The 12,540-nt window shown below is 53.9% G+C and overlaps 1 protein-coding gene across 5 annotated transcripts in view; it reads right to left on the bottom strand.

Moving 5' to 3' along the window:
- Positions 1 to 12,540, bottom strand: part of LOC137305051 (heme-binding protein 2-like) — a 49,818-nt gene that overhangs the window by 22,385 nt on the left and 14,893 nt on the right. For 3 of the 5 annotated variants that reach the window (XM_067973820.1, XM_067973823.1, XM_067973822.1), the window contains one exon: positions 9,833 to 9,969. Coding sequence is in view for 1 of the 5 variants with exons in the window: in XM_067973819.1 (XP_067829920.1) it covers positions 9,902 to 9,969 (68 nt within the window). In the remaining 4 variants the exon portion in view is untranslated. Of the gene's footprint in view, positions 1 to 9,765; positions 9,970 to 12,540 lie in introns of those variants that run through there. The other 2 variants (XM_067973821.1, XM_067973819.1) reach the window with 2 other exon arrangements.

Raw genomic sequence — 12,540 nt, 5'->3', positions numbered from 1 at the left:
CAGCGACGGCACACTTCACTCGGAGTTAGAAGGTTGTGGGTTCAAGTCCCAACTGGGGGAGAGCCGGTATTATCAGACTTTCCCCATCTGCCTTCTCAGGTGGGTGTAAACGATCCCTTGTACAGTAGCTGAAGAAGAGCTGGGGAGTTCTCCCGTTATCCTGGGGGCAATATTTACCCCTCAGTCCACACCCACCGAAACAGATTATTAGGACATCTATCCCATTGCTGTTTGTGGGGCCTTGCTGGGTGTAAATTTGTTGTCATGTGTACATTTCAGAAGTACTTAATCAGCTGTGAAGTGTTTTAGGACCATCTGAGGCTGTGAAAGGCACTTTATAAATGCAAATTCCTTCTTTCACATTCTTAACAGAACTCTCCGGAAACCTTCAGCCGAATGTCCGACCATTGAATGATCAAACCAGAACACAATTCTCCAAATGGGATCTGACCAGTGCTTTGTACAACAGCAGTGATACTTCCTTGCCTTTCCACCCTAGATGTCTTGTGATGAGCCCAGCAGGGTGGAACCATGAGACAGCTGTGTGGAGATGGACAATGGGAGAGAGAGGCAGACCTGAAATGGGTGTTTTTAAATCTACCTCTCCAGCATCATCAACTCCAAAGCTGCTCCTCTGCTGTACAACTTCCTAATTCACATCAAGTCCTGGATGAGTCAAAATGTCCTTCAGCTCAACATAGGCAAACCCAAGGCCATCACTTTTCACTCTTGTATTTCCCAATTCTATTAACACAGGCGGAATCCAGGCGACAACAATCTTGTTCTGCTGTTCAATGATCCAGTGAGGTTTTTACTCAACACCTGGTGCGTCTTCGAAACTCCACTCTTCCAGCTCTGAAATCTTCTCCATTTACACCCGGCCTTTCTCCCAAGGCTTCATCTCCTGAAGGACTCATCACCAAATGACCATCCCTGCTCTATCCTTCAGTAATGTCAGCTAGGCTAGACTTCAGCCTGACTCCGCTCCCACACCCAGTCCCATCCTCACCCAGCTCCCTCACCCAGTCCCATCCTCACCCAGTCCCATCCTCACCCAGATCCCTCACCCAGCTCCCACACCCAGTCCCATCCTCACCCAGCTCCCTCACCCTGCTCCCTCACCCAGTCCCATCCTCACCCAGATCCCTCACCCAGCTCCCTCACCCAGTCCCATCCTCACCCAGCTCCCTCACCCTGCTCCCACACCCAGTCCCATCCTCACCCTGCTCCCACACACAGTCCCATCCTCACCCAGCTCCGAGTCCATTCCCACACACAGTCCCATCCTCACCCAGCTCCGAGTCCATTCCCACACACAGTCCCATCCTCACCCAGATCCCTCACCCTGCTCCCACACCCAGTCCCATCCTCACCCAGCTCCCTCACCCTGCTCCCACACCCAGTCCCATCCTCACCCAGCTCCCTCACCCTGCTCCCACACCCAGCTCCCTCACCCTGCTCCCACACACAGTCCCATCCTCACCCAGCTCCCTGAGTCCATTCCCACACCCAGTCCCATCCTCACCCAGCTCCCTCACCCAGTCCCATCCTCACCCAGCTCCCTCACCCTGCTCCCACACACAGTCCCATCCTCACCCAGCTCCCTGAGTCCATTCCCACACACAGTCCCATCCTCACCCAGATCCCTCACCCTGCTCCCACACCCAGTCCCATCCTCACCCAGCTCCCTGAGTCCATTCCCACACCCAGTCCCATCCTCACCCTGCTCCCACACCCAGTCCCATCCTCACCCAGCTCCCTGAGTCCATTCCCACACCCAGTCCCATCCTCACCCAGCTCCCTCACCCTGCTCCCACACCCAGTCCCATCCTCACCCAGCTCCCTGAGTCCATTCCCACACCCAGTCCCATCCTCACCCAGATCCCTCACCCTGCTCCCACACCCAGTCCCATCCTCACCCAGCTCCCTCACCCTGCTCCCACACCCAGTCCCATCCTCACCCAGCTCCCTCACCCTGCTCCCACACACAGTCCCATCCTCACCCAGCTCCCTCACCCTGCTCCCACACACAGTCCCATCCTCACCCAGCTCCCTCACCCTGCTCCCACACACAGTCCCATCCTCACCCAGCTCCCTGACCCAGTCCCATCCTCACCCAGCACCCTCACCCAGCTCCCTCACACAGTCCCATCCTCACCCAGCTCCCTCACCCTGCTCCCTCACCCAGTCCCATCCTCACCCAGCTCCCTCACAGTCCCATCCTCACCCAGCTCCCTCACCCAGTCCCATCCTCACCCAGCTCCCTCACCCAGTCCCATCCTCACCCAGCTCCCTCACCCAGTCCCATCCTCACCCAGCTCCCTCACCCAGTCCCATCCTCACCCAGCTCCCTCACCCAGTCCCATCCTCACCCAGCTCCCTCACCCTGCTCCCTCACACAGTCCCATCCTCACCCAGCTCCCTCACCCTGCTCCCACACCCAGTCCCATCCTCACCCAGCTCCCTCACCCAGTCCCATCCTCACCCAGCTCCCTCACCCAGTCCCATCCTCACCCAGCTCCCTCACCCAGTCCCATCCTCACCCAGCTCCCTCACCCTGCTCCCTCACCCAGTCCCATCCTCACCCTGCTCCCTCACCCAGTCCCATCCTCACCCTGCTCCCTCACCCAGTCCCATCCTCACCCTGCTCCCTCACCCTGCTCCCTCACCCAGTCCCATCCTCACCCAGCTCCCTCACCCTGCTCCCACACCCAGTCCCATCCTCACCCAGCTCCCTCACCCAGTCCCATCCTCACCCTGCTCCCTCACCCTGCTCCCACACCCAGTCCCATCCTCACCCTGCTCCCTCACCCTGCTCCCTCACCCAGCCCCATCCTCACCCAGCTCCCTCACCCTGCTCCCACACCCAGTCCCATCCTCACCCAGCTCCCGCACCCTGCTCCCTCACCCAGCCCCATCCTCACCCAGCTCCCTCACCCTGCTCCCACACCCAGTCCCATCCTCACCCAGCTCCCTCACCCAGTCCCATCCTCACCCAGCTCCCTCACCCTGCTCCCACACCCAGTCCCATCCTCACCCTGCTCCCTCACCCTGCTCCCACACCCAGTCCCATCCTCACCCAGCTCCCTCACCCTGCTCCCACACCCAGTCCCATCCTCACCCAGCTCCCTCACCCAGCCCCATCCTCACCCAGCTCCCACACCCAGTCCCATCCTCACCCAGCTCCCTCACCCAGTCCCATCCTCACCCAGCTCCCTCACCCAGTCCCATCCTCACCCAGCTCCCTCACCCTGCTCCCACACCCAGTCCCATCCTCACCCTGCTCCCACACCCAGTCCCATCCTCACCCAGCTCCCTCACCCAGTCCCATCCTCACCCAGCTCCCTCACCCTGCTCCCACACCCAGTCCCATCCTCACCCTGCTCCCTCACCCTGCTCCCACACCCAGTCCCATCCTCACCCAGCTCCCTCACCCTGCTCCCACACCCAGTCCCATCCTCACCCAGCTCCCTCACCCAGCCCCATCCTCACCCAGCTCCCACACCCAGTCCCATCCTCACCCAGCTCCCTCACCCAGTCCCATCCTCACCCAGCTCCCTCACCCAGTCCCATCCTCACCCAGCTCCCTCACCCTGCTCCCACACCCAGTCCCATCCTCACCCTGCTCCCTCACCCAGTCCCATCCTCACCCAGCTCCCTCACCCAGCTCCCTCACCCAGTCCCATCCTCACCCAGCTCCCTCACCCTGCTCCCACACCCAGTCCCATCCTCACCCTGCTCCCTCACCCAGTCCCATCCTCACCCAACTCCCTGATTGCACAAATTTCAAAATCCTTAGCCTCAATTTCAAACACCTCCAAGGCATCTTCTCCAATCACACACCACACTCCACTGGCTAAAGTTTACTGCTGGTTCCCTTCCCTCCACTCCATCATTGAAGGTTGTGTTTCCGGTCCATGCCCCTCCGGTCCGTGTGCCCCTCCGGTCACCATGCCCCTCAGATCCCTGCCCCTCAGGTCACCGTGCCCCTCCGGGCCCCCGCCCCCCTCCGGCCACCGCCCCCCCCCGGCCACCGCGCCCCCCCCCCCGGCCACCGCGCCCCCCCCCCCCGGCCACCGCGCCCCCCCCCCCGGTCACCGCGCCCCCCCCCCCGGTCACCGCGCCCCCCCCCCCCGGTCACCGCGCCCCCCCCCCCGGTCACCGCGCCCCCCCCCCCGGTCACCGCGCCCCCCCCCCCGGTCACCGCGCCCCCCCCCCCCGGTCACCGCGCCCCCCCCCCCCGGTCACCGCGCCCCCCCCCCCGGTCACCGCGCCCCCCCCCCCGGTCACCGCGCCCCCCCCCCCGGTCACCGCGCCCCCCCCCCCCGGTCACCGCGCCCCCCCCCCCCGGTCACCGCGCCCCCCCCCCCGGTCACCGCGCCCCCCCCCCCGGTCACCGCGCCCCCCCCCCCGGTCACCGCGCCCCCCCCCCCCGGTCACCGCGCCCCCCCCCCCGGTCACCGCGCCCCCCCCCCGGTCACCGCGCCCCCCCCCCCCCGGTCACCGCGCCCCCCCCCCCCGGTCACCGCGCCCCCCCCCCCGGTCACCGCGCCCCCCCCCGGTCACCGTGCGCCTCCAGTTACCGTGCGCCTCCAGTTACCGTGCCTCACTCTCTGAATTTTTCCCCAAAATTACTTTACCTTCCTACCCTTCTGCCCGCCTTCAAAGGCTCCTGAAAACCCATCTCTTCAATCAAACCTTTAGTCTCCCTCTCCCCCTGGTGACCTCCTTTCCTGCTTCCTGGAGTGTAATATACATGGAACCACAGAATTTTACAGGAGACCGTTCAGTCCTTCCTGCCTGTGCCAGCTCTCAAAGAGCTGCCCCCTTGGTCTCATCCCCTCACTTTATCCTCCTTTTCAATTTTTCTTTTTCAAATATATATCCACTTCTCTTTTAAAAGCTATTATGCATTCTGCTTTCCCCACTGTTCCTGCCCCAAACAATCCTCTGCATAAAACAACGAAAATCTCAACCTCGCCCTTCACCCTTTTGGTGATGATTTTAAATTTATTCTCTCTCGTTACTGACCCAGTGACCAGCAAAAAGTTCTTTCCCATTCACTTTATCAAAACCTCTCAGCATTTTGATAGTGTCTATCAGTGAAGCAGTCCGTGCCCACATGCAGCAAAACCTGGACAACATCCAGGCTTGGGCTGATAAGTGGCAAGTAACATTCACACCAGACAAGTGGCAGGCAACGAACATCTCCAACAAGAGTGAGTCTAACCACCTCCCCTTGACATTCAACGGCATTACCATCGCCGAATCCCCCACCATCAACATCCTGGGGGTCACCATTGACCAGAAACTTAACTGGACCAGCCACATAAATACTGTGGCTACAAGAGCAGGTCAGAGGCTGGGTATTCTGCGGCGAGTGACTCACCTCCTGACTCCCCAAAGCCTTTCCACCATCTGCAAGGCACAAGTCAGGAGTGTGATGGAATACTCTCCACTTGCCTGGATGAGTGCAGCTCCAACAACACTCAAGAAGCTCAACACCATCCAGGACAAAGCAGCCCGCTTGATTGGCACCCCATCCACCACCCTAAACATTCACTCCCTTCACCACCGGCGCACTGTGGCTGCAGTGTGTACCATCCACAGGGTGCACTGCAGCAACTCGCCAAGGCTTCTTCGACAGCACCTCCCAAACCCGCGACCTCTACCACCTAGAAGGACAAGAGCAGCAGGCGCATGGGAACAACACCACCTGCACGTTCCCCTCCAAGTCACACACCATCCCGACTTGGAAATATATCGGCCGTTCCTTCATCGTCGCTGGGTCAAAATCCTGGAACTCCCTACCTAACAGCACTGTGGGAGAACCTTCACCACACGGACTGCAGCGGTTGAAGAAGGCGGCTCACCACCACCTTCTCAAGGGGCAATTAGGGATGGGCAATAAATGCCGGCCTCGTCAGCGACGCCCACATCCCATGAACGAATAAAAAAAAATCAGAGCTTCTTTTAACCTTCTCTGTGAAAAGAGCTCGCCCCGATTTAAGGCTCATTGCTGATTATTGTTTTGTGACACTTGACGATGTTTTTTCCACTGGTAAAGAGGAGGAGGCGATCTTCAATTCACATCCAACAATCCCTTCACTGCAGGAAGTTGGCTGTTCTGTGTGGGCTGAAGGTCAGTTGGTGTCCAGTCCCAGGAGAGGAGAATGAAGGGAGGGGTGCCAGGGTCCTGGCATGAGAGAGAACCTCTAAAGACAGCATCCACGTAGTGCAGTGTCACAGGACCGCACGCAAGAGACATCAAAAATCCAACCAAAGCAACTACAACAAGAGGGGAGATGAGGGAACATTTTGTTTTACACAGCGAGTTGTTATGATCTGGAATTCGCTGCCTGAAAGGGCGGTGGAAGCAGATTCAATAGTAACTTTCAAAAGGGAATTGGATAAATATTTTAAGGGAAAAAAATTACAGGACAACAGGGAAAGAGCAGGGACTAATTGGATAGCTCTTTCAAAGAGCCGACTCAGGCAAGATGGGCCGAATGGCCTCTTTCTGTGCTGTAACATACTACGATAACTTGCATTTATATGGTGCCTTTAACGTAAAGAAAGGGTCCAAGGCTTCACAGACACACAATTTAAAAAATGGACGCTAAGTCTCAGATGGAGATATTAGGACGAGTGACCCAAAAATCTTGTCAAAGGTGGGTTTTAAGGAAGGTCTGAACGGAGGGGATACAGAACAATGGACTCTGCATTTATACTGTAAACTTTAGCGTTGCTGCAGTTTACAAAGTACTTGGGGCCCTGACACTTTATGAACGTACCCCACACTTATCTCTACGTACTGAGAGAGTGAAGGGTGAGCGGCTTTTAAGGCGGGTGCACAGATCTGCCTCCAGGACCCGGGACAGCTCGAGTCGCGCCCGGGCAGCGTAAACACGCTCCTGACGGCGGACTGCGTCGCCTCTGGTCAGAGATGGGTTGCTGTGGGACATCATCCTCAGGGTGTTGCAACACATCATTCCAGGAGGTGGGGCCGTGGAGTCACAGATGGGAGAGAGAAAAATGGAGCGAGTGAAACTAAATAAAAATATAAAACGTATTGAAGGAAATCGGACTGAACCACATTTGCAATTAGTGTGTGTTCTGGGGGGAAAAGAGTGAATCAGTGGCCCACAGAGACACTGCAGCCCAATTAAAGTCTGGGCTTGGTTCAGTTGGTCGCACCCTGACCTCTGAGTGGGTTCAAATCCAACTGTAGTGGAGGGAGCGCCGCGCTGGCGGAGGGTCGGGGCCGAGGGAGCGCCGCGCTGGCGGAGGGTCGGGGCCGAGGGAGCGCCGCGCTGGCGGAGGGTCGGGGCCGAGGGAGTGCCAATGTACTTTGCAGCCAATGTAGTACTTTTGAAGTGTAGTCACTGTTGTAATGTAGAAAATTTTGCAGCCATTTGCGCACAGCAAGATCCCACACACAGCAATGTGATAATGATCAGATAATCTTCTTAGTGATGTTGGTTGAGGCCCAGGTAACTGGGGAGCACTCCCCTGCTCATCTGTGCTGTGGGGTCTTACACCCACCTGAGGGGGCAGACGGGGTTTAACGTCTCATCTAAAAGACGGCCTCTCCGACAGTGCGGCACTCCCTCAGCACTGCACTGGGAGTGTGGGCCTGGATTATGGGCTCAAGTCTCTGGAGTGGGACTTGAACCCACAACCTTCTGACTCCGAGATGAGGGTGGGACCCACTGAGCCACTATCAGCTTTCACCTTCCTTTGTTTGAAGATCAGCCGTGTGTCTGTGCTCTCTCCATGTTTGCTGTGATGAGGTCTAACACAGAGGGTTGTGAATCTTTGGAATTCTTTACCCCAAAAAGCTGTGGAGGCTGAGTCATTGAATACATTCAAGGCTGAGTTAGACAAATTTTTGATCAGCGAGGGAGTCAAAGGATATGGGGAAAGGGCGGGAAAGTGGAGTTGAGGTAAAAATCAGATCAGCCATGATCTCATTAAATGGCGGAGTAGGCTCGAAGGGCCGAATGGCCTACTCCTAACTCTTATGGTCACCTCTCATTCTTCTAAACTCCAGAGAGTATAGGCCCAGTCCACTCAATCTCTCCTCATAGGACAACCCTCTCATCCCAGGAATTAATCTAGTGAACCTTTGTTGCACCGCCTCTAAGGCAAGTATATCCTTCCTTAGATAAGGAGATCATATCTGTACACAGTACTCCAGGTGTGGTCTCACCAAAGCCCTGTACAGCTGTAGTAAGACTTCCTTACTCTTGTGCGCCAACCCCCTTGCAATAAAGGCCAACATACCATTTGCTTTCCTAATTGCCTGCTGTACCTGCATGTTAACTTTGTGTTTCTTGTACGAGGACACCCAAATCTCTCTGGGCACCAACATTTAATAGTTTCTCACCATTTAAAAATTATTCTGTTTTCCTATTCTTCCTCCCAAAGTGAATAACCTCACATTTCCCCACATTATACTCCATCTGCCACCTTCTTGCCCACTCACTTAACCTGTCTATATCCCTTTGCAGACTCTTTGTGTCCTCCTCACAGCTCACTTTCCCACCTAGCTTTGTATTGTCAGCAAACGTGGATACATTACACTCGCTCCCTTCATCTAAGTCATTAATATAGATTGTAAATAGCTGAGGCCCAAGCACTGATCCTTGCAGCTCTCGGGCCGGGCGACCAACCCGCTCCCAGGAGGCGGGACGGGCCTTAAAACCTTTCAAGGAGGCTTCGGGCTTCCATTTTTCTGGACTTCCCGATTTCAACTTCCGGGGGGGCCGGGGTTCCCGGGCCTGCTGTTTTACGCCTTGTGAAAGGAGGCGAGAAGGCCCGAGTCTAACAGGTAGGTGCCCAGAAAGGCACAGCTTGTGGGCCCATAGTTACAGCCTGCCAACCTGAGAATGACCCGTTTATCCCTACTCTGTTTTCTGTCCTTTAACCAATCCTCTATCTGTGTTAATATATTACCCCCAATCCCATGAGCCCTTATCTTGCGTAACAACCTTTTATGTGGCACTTTATAGAATGCCTTTTGGAAATCCAAATATACGACATCCACTGATACCCACTTATCCACCCTGCTCGTTACATCCTCAAAAAACTAATAAATTTGTCAAATACGATTTCCCTTTCATAAAACAGTGTTGACTCAGGGGAGAGTGGGTGGTCAGAGGAAAAAATAAATAAAAAGATAAATTAAGTAAATAAAATCGGTGTCCGTGATCGTTGCAGGGGGGGGCGGGTCGGTGCAGGTAGGTTTGTTGGGCCTGGTCTTCTGGGCCCACAAGCTGTGCCTTTCTGGGCACCTACCTGTTAGACTCGGGCCTTCTCGCCTCCTTTCACGAGGTGTAAAACAGCAGGCCCGGGAACCCCGGCCCCCCCGGGGTTGAAATTGGGAAGTCCAGAAAAATGAAGGCCTGAAGCCTCCTTGAAAGGTTTTAAGGCCCGTCCCACCTCCTGGGAGCGGGGTGGTCGCCGGCCCCGGTGAAAACCGGAAATGGGCGGGTTGGAGGCGGGTCTGAAATGGTGGCAATTTTCAATGCCCCCCTGCCCCCAACCCACCCGTTGTTCACTTTGAAAATTGAGCCCAAAATATTTGTTTAACGTCTCTGCCATTTTCTGATTCCACATTATAATTTCTCCTATCTCAGCCTCTAAGGGACCAATGTTTACTTTTGCTACTCTCTTCCTTTTTACATACAATCTGTTTTTTATATTTAATGCTAGTTTTATAGTTTTAATGCTAGTTTTATAGTTTTAATGCTAGTTTTATAGTTTTAATGCTAGTCTCATTGAATTTTCTCCCTTTTTAATCAATTTTTTGTGTTGCTCACAGACAAACCCAGAAAAAGGAAGCTTTCTCTTCAAGTAATTGATTTTCTTGCACATCTTCCGCTCCCATTCGTTGCGTTTACATCTCGGACTTTGTTTGTCTCCTGCTCTTTAACCCATTCTCTTCCAGACGGTCTTTGTATGATTCTGGGGAAGGAAGGATATCGAGTTAAATTTCTCTTGCTGTTGCACGGAGTGCTGGAAAGAATCGGACGAGATCCACCCACCCGGTGAAATTTGGCAACTTATCAAAAAAAAATGGGCCGAGACCCAGTGGAACCAGCCCCGAGTTCCAGCCCGCCGGCCCCGAGTTTCAGCCCGCCGGCCCCGAGTTTCAGCCCGCCGGCCCCGAGTTGTGCTGCTACTGTGTCCACTCCCCTCCATCCACCCAGATCCAGGGACTTTGGGCCGTGTAACCTTGACGAGAACAGCTTTACCTCAGCCGCAGAATAATACATTCTGCTTTACACGGTCCTCATAAAACACACATCATCTGACGCACCATGAGGAACACCGCAGCAGATCACCTGCGTCACACTGCAGGCATCACGGCCCTGATTTTAACTCTGGGGTGTCTTTATGGAGGTCTTGTGTTGAGGATGAGTGGGAGTGGAGGGGGGGGGGAAGTCAGGGGCAGAGAAGGCCTAATCTTTCCTTGTGAGCATTCCTGCTCCTCCTGGCCCCACAAAAAAAAACACTTACACTTTTTGGCCCCTTCTGTCCCAGGATGACCGGGTGGGAATGCCGCAGTGGATTCCCTGCACAAGCCCGAGTTAAAATTGTAGGTCGGTCCAGAGGACATCGAGACCAGAGAAGCAAATGCAAAGAAGGACCCCCACCGGCTTCGGGCAGGAGAGCAGGTTAAAATCGCAGACGGCGGGACGCTGGCAGCTCCAGGGCTGGTAAGTAACGCAGGGCACTTTAACTGCTGGGTCTCTGCCAGGCGGATAGGGTTATAATCAACCCCCACAATTCAAAGTATATAAACCACAAAGAAAGAGAGTCATTTCATTCTCAAAAGCAAAATACTGCGGATGCTGGAAATTTGAAATAAACAGAAAATGCTGGAGAAGCTCGGCAGGTCAGGCAGCGTCCGTGGAGAGAGAGAAACAGAGTTAACGATTCAGGAAGTAATGCCCTTCGGGTCATCGACCTGACTCGTTAACTCTGTTTCTTTCTCCACAGATGCTGCCCGATTTGCTGGGTATTTCCAGCACCTTCTGTTTTTAAGTCATTTTATTCTTCTGACCTGGTGCTTAAAATTTACAAGCAGCTGTCAGTCTACAAACGTCCCTTCCACGTGGACAGAGGCGAGACGTTTCATTAAAGACCTCAATCAAATCACCCTGAAGTCTATGCCTTTCTAGAGTAAAAAGCCCCAGCTCTAAGCTTATTGTGGTAACTAAGGGTCTTTAAACTAGGCATCTCTCTGGTGACCCTCTTCTGAACCTTTTCTCAGGCCTCAATATCAACCACCATATGAAGTCTTGCACAGGGACAATATAGTGTTTCTTCTTTTGTATTGGGGTGTCCTAACAATACATCGCACCCAATACTGAACTTGCTTTTGTTATATACTCATGGCACCGGTGGTGAATTTTTGCTAAATTTATGTATTATGACATCTAGACAATCTCCCCCTCAACAACCCTACATGGTGTATAGCTACTTAGTGTTGGTCCCACCCACACACGATATTTAACTATATTAAATTACATCTGCCTTTCGTGAGCCAATTCCCCCCAACACAACTAGATCGGCTTGTAATCAATCTTTCTCATCTAAGATCTTAACAGCTGCACAAATCTTTGTATCATTTCCTCGAGCAGTTCCCCCAAGGCCCCCATCCAGATCACTGATAAAGATGGTGGAGAGCAAAGGCCCTAACTCTGATCCCAGTGGGACTCCACCAGTAACCAGTCCCCACACAGAACCACTGCCATCGATAACAGCCTTCGGCCTGGGACAATTAAGCCAATTCCTTATCCAACCCAACCTGGCCGCCTTTACAATTCACACATATACATCAATCGGAGTCAAGTAACTCCATTTCCTTGTGGTCGCACCAAGACGACAGACGACACTTACCCGTCTTAACAGTTAGCTGGTTGCATTCTCTGTTTCCAAACAACAAGCCCACCTAGGATGTAAAACATCGGAACACCGACGAGGAACCAGTGATGTCTTTTCCCCGAAACAGATCAGAAATTAGATGCGTGTTTCAGACTAATTTTGGAGAGGAACCTTAGCTCCCCATATCCCAGAGAAGGTTTCCTCTTGCTCCGATATCTGGGTTAAATTCATAGAATACCCAGGGTAACAAAACAGAGAACTTTGATCATGTTATTTCAACTACTGGTTGTATCCTGCACCTTCACTGGAACCTCCTGGTCTCTGCATTAGATTTTGTTTTAGGCTTTAAGCTGCCAGATGAATTTATTAAAAAGTTACAGAACAAGAGTGGTAGCATATCATTTTACAGCACTATTCATCTTAGCTGGCTCCTCGTGGTAATAGAAGGAAATGCTATATATGCAATTAATTTTCTTAAATACTGGATCTTTTTTCTTTTCTCACCGACCACCAAAGTCAATCTGCTTGACTCACTCTCTTTGACCATTGCAGACAGACTCTCTGATTTGAAGGCAGGCTGATAAACATGTCTCAGAATTGGCTAAGTGACAACACTCTCCCTTCTGAGTCAGAAGGTCACCGAGT

This window comes from Heptranchias perlo, chromosome 39 (assembly GCF_035084215.1).
Source record: "Heptranchias perlo isolate sHepPer1 chromosome 39, sHepPer1.hap1, whole genome shotgun sequence".
NCBI lineage: Eukaryota > Metazoa > Chordata > Chondrichthyes > Hexanchiformes > Hexanchidae > Heptranchias > Heptranchias perlo.
This window is presented reverse-complemented; position numbering and strand designations above follow the sequence as displayed.